The following is a 7,183-nucleotide window of genomic DNA, read 5'->3' as shown; positions in this document are numbered from 1 at the left end:
GAGTGACCAAGACAGATGAACCAATGGCTACTTCGCTTGTTGCCACAGATGCAGGCTGGATCTCTCGTCAGGATTCCTCTGATTCGCCAGCTCCTGCAGAACCACAAAATATGAACTGCATGAGTTCTCATTCCGTTAAAGAATCTGCACAGTTGTTTGTCTTGTTATTTAAAATTAAGTGTAAGTAAGCAACACTAAAAAAATCGTTTGCTAGTATAACAAGCATTTCTTAGGTAATCAGGTTTTACTCACGATCTTAGTAAAGCTAAGTACTTAAAGGTTACAGTAGTAGTGGATGTCCACTGTAGCAGTCTTCCATATCCTCAAAGGTAGCTCTATGATAATAAATATCCTTGAAATCAAAACACAATTGTCCATTTGTCCCTCAGCTGGCAGGGGAACTTCTTTATAATGGTTAGCATGTTAGCAGACATGTCAAGCTCATATGTCATGGCTGTATAAAATGTACATATAAAAAACAGAAATTACCCTCTGTCTGAGGCCATCTTTAGGCAACCACTTACAAGGTTTGTGTGTTTGTTAATAGAGAGATATTTGATTTCCATCTTGTGTTCAAAGGATTTATTGAATATCACCATCAAAATGGGCGTGTCCTTCCTGGGCTGGGAAGACAGGGTCAAGTTTATTTATGTAGCACATTTGCTTAACAATGTAAAATGCAACTAAAATAAGTGAAATGCACAACAATGATGCAATAAAATATAAAAGAGAAAGAATAATGCAATAAGTCAATAAAAACAACAAAAACAACAACAACTAAGGCTGGTGAAACCAAAATGTTTGGGTCACCTGCTCAAAGTCAGACCATAAGGAAGTGTTTCTGTTTTAAAAGTTCAGTGTGCAGAAAAAATGTTGTTAATTTTGCTGTTGTTTGAAGCAGGTAATGTATCTTAAGAATTTACTTGTGTACGTTCACGAGAATGCATGAGGTGTAGTTTCAAGAGAGCTGTGGTATAAGACTGGATTTGACTGTGTCTGTTATTATATGCGTTTCTCAATTGTAACAACATCCTTGAGGATTTTGTGCCTACAAAATGATCTTTTTTTGCTTTATAAAAATAAGACTCAAGTCAATATTTGCGTTTCAATGCAATTGAAACAGGAAATGTAATCAGTCTTGTACAACAGTATGCTCTCTTTTATTTCTCAAAAACTTTAATTAATAAAGCTAAAACTCTTAATAATTTTTTTTTTTTTAATTATAAGAATGATCTTTTTTATCAGTCAAATTGTTATTCATTAAAACTTACTACACTCACGGTTTTGTTAATTAGGTAAAATTACAGTAGATTAAGACAATCACACATATGTGTTTCAGACCTGTCATCATTGAGATGCACAGGTTGTCTTTATAGAGAGTTGAGGTTACACGTGGCATCATCTTGTGTTCTCTCTTCCATCTCCATTATTATCTGAATAATATTAAGGGAAAGGCTGACTAGTAAGTGAGGGAGGAGATAGGTAGGCCTACTGCGAACAGGCTTAACAGGTTAAACCTGTCATTACGTCGGAGTACCGCTGACGTATTGGTGGTAACATTTTGTTGTTGTTTTTCCTGAAATTAATACTCATAGTTTTCTAGATCAGACTTAGACCGAATGTAGGAAAATAAATCATTAACCCCACAGAGAAGTTGAAGTTGTAGTTTCTGCCATTGTTACTTTTAGATATTTTAAACTGAAAGGAGAGGCGCCACAAAGCACAGGCTTTAACAACACTGCACGTAAGGCGTTCAGTACATCCAGTTTCACTTGCACAGCGCGCAGACGGCTGTCACACGTGTAATCTGCGCAACCACGATCCCCGCTCAGTTTCTAACCACAGCAGGTAAGACTGAAAATATTAAAGAGCTGCATGATTTTCAGAACTTTGTTAAAAAAAAATGTATGCGCTGGTTTTTGTTGTTGTGTGGAAGCATTGTGTTAAACTGACTTAATGAGCCCAGTAGGTTATTACTCCGACTTTTCATTTGAGCTTGTGGATACACTTTTTAAAAATATAACAAAAAGTACAACCTTAAGAAAGTGCAACGAGTACATCTTTGTTAAACTCATGATATTAGTAGGAGTTTGGCACAGTTTATAAGCTGGGTGTGTCTAATCCCTTTGACAGTTTTTTTTTTTTTTTTTTTTTTTTTTTTTTGGCTGTTCCCCAATTCATTGGCTGCATTCTTCGAAAGCGGCACAGCAAACCATCCAGGCCAAAATTCGCCACTTTTCCAACCGTTTTTAATAACGGTGTTTTCGGCTGTGGCGCCCAGTGACAGCTGTGTCGGAATTTTCTTAAAATAATGCAGGGCCCTCCCCATGGTTCTCTCAACTGCTTAATTTAAACTCCAAATACCCAATCAAAGAGGAAGCAATTCATCCCAAACCCACTTTGTTGCAAAGCGATTGTCCAAGTTTGCCTACTTCATCTATTGACACTGGCACCACTGACTAACAATGAGCCGTGAGGTCATTCCCCAACTCTCTGTGAATGTTACTCATGGCCATTTATCAGTGATCATGACAATTTGTTTATTGTTTATTATTTATGATAATTAACTGACCTCACAGCCCATTGTTCATTCAGTAACATCAGCCTGTTTAATCTTCTGATTGTTTTCCATTTTTGGAAAAATTATTTTTCTCACCCAATAATTGATTCACTTTAGCCTTAATTTGAAGTGAAACATACAAAATGATCACATCTTTCTGGTTTATTTTTAGCTATCACTACATGATGTTGCCCAGACAGTTATAGAGGTTAAATATATTAATATTTGTCTCTGAGACAATCATAGAGGTATAAAGTCTTATAGAAAAAAATAATGTACTGAAATGCAATATTTGAGACAATATTTGAGTTGAATTCAAATTCAAATCAAATTCAAATTTTATTTGTCACATACACAGTCATTCAATTCAATTCAATAAAACTTTATTGATCCTGAAGGTTGACCCCGAAGGAAATTGTACGATATGCAGTGAAATGCTTAGACAACTGCTCGTGACCTAAAGAAAAAAAGACTATGAATAGGATAGGAATTCCACTACTGGTCATTTTTTAAAAAGTATATTTCTCAGATGCATCACACCTATGAAACATCTCTATTTGCTCTGGTAAAAGTAAATCAAATGAGTGAAAGATTTTCAGTCAATCATGCTCTCCACCATGGCTGTAGTTGCTACCAGAGCCGTTGAAAGGAACAGTTACAAAACCCCCAAAAATGTTAGCTCACCCCTACTTACGCCTTATCTTCTAGACAGAGAAGAAGTGGCTACAAATTAGAACAATCTCTGGTGTGGCTGGTTGTGTAAAACTTGGCTCATTATATAGGAGGTGATCCCCAGACTCGAGCCAGTCATCTGTAAGCTGTGGTGTTGCCATACCATATGACAAAATGTTCTGATTCACTAAGATCTAATCAAGGAATGCAAAGGGAGAAAGGAAGGTAGACTAATTTTGATCATGGCCCATTTGAAATGCTATTCATACTGTAGTGTGGCGTTAAGCTTTATGATGGTTTTTTATTATTTGTTTGTGTGTTTCAAATAGGCTTCTTGGATTAAAGATAACAAGGTTTGAACTATGAACCCCAGACTAACACAAAGACAGCAGAGAATAATCTGCGCTCAGCTGAGAAGATTCAAACTAAAGCTGCTGTACAAGGCCAGCATCCATGGCTTCACCGGTGCAGCATTTCACCAAAGATGTGACAACCACTCTCCCACTGTGTCTGCGGGCTACAACAACTCTGGTTTTGTGTTTGGAGGCTACACCGAACAACCTTTTAGTCAGTCTGGACAGTACGTGAATGATGATCAGGCTTTTCTTTTTACATTTGATGGTGAAAACCTCATCAAATATCCAGTTACTAATCCTACATATGCAGTGAGAATGATGGCTAACAATGGGCCTTATTTTGGAGAAACACTGGTTCTTGTCAGGGGAAGCCAAGCAGTAATGTACAGCAATCCAGGAAATTATTACAACTTCCCTGCTGCACAAATGCATGGCAATGATCTCAACCTGTCTGAGTGTGAAGTCTACCAAGTGGAGGGTAAGTTATAAAAAAAATCATGTTTTTGTTTTTTTTAGATGTTGCAGCTGATAAATTTCTTATATAATAACAGAACTAGTAGTTCACTAAAACTGTACTACATTAATATTTTTGGATTTGGGCACCAATTTAAAATCACAAATAAACTTACTGGTTTCTTTAACAGGAACCACTGAACTTGAAAGGCCATGGAGGACTGTAATCTGGGAATCTGAGTAAGTTTAAGGAAGAAACCATCCTGCTTGATCTATTAACATTCCTCGGTTGTGCACAATATCCTTTCTACATTAAATGTAAAGTATACTATTGAATACTTAGCATGATATGGTATACTAGAGATTTTAGATTTTGACAGCATCCATGCAAAACATGGAATATGTGTAACTGCAGCTGCTTCTGTCAAGGAAGTAATATTAGGAAAAATGATTTTACTACTACGACTTCTTCTAAAATGGGAAAAGTTCTTTATTTCCTTGTTTTGTACAGGAAGAGGACGGAGCTGATTGAGAGCATTAAAAGCTACAAACCCACAGTCAGCTCTGTGACCCAGCCTCGGGTTTTGCTCATTGGACCAGTTGGAGCTGGAAAGTCCAGCTTCTTTAACTCTGTCAGCTCTGTATTCAGAGGCCACGTCACCAGCCAAGCTATAGCAGGCTCCTCCTCCACCAGCCTCACCACACAGGTCTGTGTCTGCTGTCTGATGATTTCCACTTATTGTGACTGATTTCAGTGGTCTGTCACTCATTCTCATTGTACTGTAAACAGTTTCGCACCTACTCTGTGAAAGATGGGCGTGAAGGGAAACCTCTGCCAATAATCTTGTGTGATACCATGGGACTGGAGGAGACCAAAGGGGCGGGGCTTGACATTGACGACCTCAGCAGCATCCTCAAAGGTCACCTGCCAGAACGTTATCAGGTGCTATATTATATCAGCGGGACACTGAATGTATGAAACACTGATTTGTCAGCAGTCGACTCAAACTGTGTCTCTGTTTCTCCTCAAATGTGTCATTTAGTTCAACCCTTCAGCTCCTCTGCATCCTGAGGCCCACGGCTATCGCACATCTCCTGGACTCAAGGACAAGATCCACTGTGTGGCCTATGTTATTGATGCTTCCAAGATCTCCATCATGCCCACAGGGCTGGAGGAGAAGCTGGATGCTAAAGGTCAACTTAATGGGTCAGTAGAGTTGAGTCAACAAGGTTCCTGATAGCGTTATTGCGGCTTCCCACTCTCATTTTCAAGTATATTTTGTGACAAAGAGTAAGACACATCCACACTCAATCTCTCTCTCACACAAACTCACAGACACACACACACACACAATGTTGATTTATTCACCTGTGTATTTTTGACGTTTTGTGTTCCAGGTGCAGCATGTTTGTTTTCTTACAGGCGCGGCACTTGGCGATACATTGTGCATCCTTTTATCACACCCCCCTCCCTTTTTTCCCTGTCTGTCCTGCTTTAGACATTGTCACACTGTATACGACATATAATGTAATAACTGAAATAACACAAATAGATATGAATAAATAAACAGATAAAATAAACACCTGAACGAGAGGAGCATTTAGAGAATTTATAGATCTGATCTTGAAAAAGCAAAATGTGAAGCACAACACTGCATTCAGATCATTATTATGATTGCAAAAGCTGCCAGATAGGTCAGGATTTAAAGGAGAAATGCTCCCCAAACAATACCTACCTAATTATCAGCCTGTTAAAATGAATGAATGCAAATCATTAAAAACCTGTATTTATCAATGTAAAGAAACATCTCAAATGTTGAAATTTATCAAATTCTTTTTTTATTCAATAAACAAAAAATATTAAATTGCCAGCAGGCTAGTTTAGCAGCTGGACTTAAACCATGTTTTTTGTGATTCATGCTGATGTGATTTGAAGGAAGCAGGTCCTCAAATCTCATCTGAATGTTACCATGTGTTTATCCAAAACCTACATAAACACCTGTGAAGATGCCCGTTCCATAACATCACACAATAACATGATCTATCTCTGTATGACATAGATCATGATGTCAATGATTTCAGTAAAACTGGTCCCACTACAGAACAATTTCCTCTTCAACACTATTCATCTTAATTTCATCATGATGCAATTCATTATAAAGCCAGGGACAGAGGTGGCAGCAGTATTTTGGAACATGATCAGTTACAATAACTGGACAAAGAATATGTGGAAATGCTTTAATGGAAAAACTTTTAAAGATCTTCATAAAGACTAGAGAACTATTGCTCAGAACCACTTAAAAAAGATAAATATGAAAAAATAGTGAGTGACTCAAGACTCTTGCACAGTGCTGTTTTGATGGATTATTCCAGATACATGATCTTCAGATACTGAAACCTCATTATAAAAACCTAAGGTATTTTACCAGTCATCTTTCTGGTTTGTTTCCAGGTATTCCTCAGCTGGTCCTCCTCACTAAAGTAGATGAAGCCTGCCCACTGGTGAAAGAGGATGTGAGAAATGTTTATAAGAGTGGCTACATTAAGGACGTTGTACGTGCTTTTTATTTTTTTTTACGGCTATTGTGGTTAATAATAATTCATAATAATAATAATAATAATAACAATAATAGTAGTTTTCCTGTGTTGTGTCATACAGGTTCAGGAGGTCGGCTCTCGGCTCGGTGTGCCGTTGTCCTGTGTTGTTCCGGTGAAGAACTACAGCGAGGAGTTGGAGTTGGATATGAATTGTGACATCCTGTTGCTCAGCGCTGTCATTCAGATGTTTCGCTTTGTTGATGATTACTTTGATGAGCTCAGTGACCGAATGAGCAGCATGCAAACCACAGAGCGGAATCAGTCAGGTTTCAGAGCTCATCACAGCACAGAAACAGCTTTAGTGAAGGTTACAAATGATCTTCTTATGGCCTCTGACAGTGGACTCATCTCTGTGCTTGTCCTGCTAGACCTCAGTGCAGCGTGCGATACTGTTGACCATAATATCCTATTAGAGCGATTAGAACATGCTGTAGGTATTACAGGTACTGCACTGCAGTGGTTTGTATCATATCTATCTAATAGACTCCAATTTGTGCATGTAAATGGAGAGTCCTCTTCACACACTGAGGTTAATTATGGAGTT

General features: G+C 38.0%; 1 protein-coding gene across 1 annotated transcript; it reads left to right on the top strand.

Moving 5' to 3' along the window:
• The first annotated feature begins 1,553 nt into the window (after window positions 1-1,553).
• Window positions 1,554-6,815, top strand: LOC146372442 (interferon-induced protein 44-like). The gene is made up of 8 exons (XM_084954145.1): window positions 1,554-1,848; window positions 3,562-4,066; window positions 4,233-4,281; window positions 4,553-4,748; window positions 4,832-4,984; window positions 5,085-5,248; window positions 6,494-6,594; window positions 6,701-6,815. The coding sequence occupies exons 2-7, from the start codon at window positions 3,595-3,597 to the stop codon at window positions 6,519-6,521; spliced, it is 1,062 nt and encodes a 353-aa protein (XP_084810271.1). The 5' UTR covers window positions 1,554-1,848; window positions 3,562-3,594; the 3' UTR covers window positions 6,522-6,594; window positions 6,701-6,815.
• Window positions 6,816-7,183: the final 368 nt, after the last annotated feature.

The sequence above is a fragment of the Perissodus microlepis genome, chromosome 15 (assembly GCF_051167445.1).
Source record: "Perissodus microlepis isolate ML-2025 ecotype Zambia chromosome 15, ASM5116744v1, whole genome shotgun sequence".
NCBI classification, from domain to species: domain Eukaryota; kingdom Metazoa; phylum Chordata; class Actinopteri; order Cichliformes; family Cichlidae; genus Perissodus; species Perissodus microlepis.
Note: the sequence above shows the minus strand (reverse complement) of the source record. Positions and strands in the feature narration are given on the sequence as shown.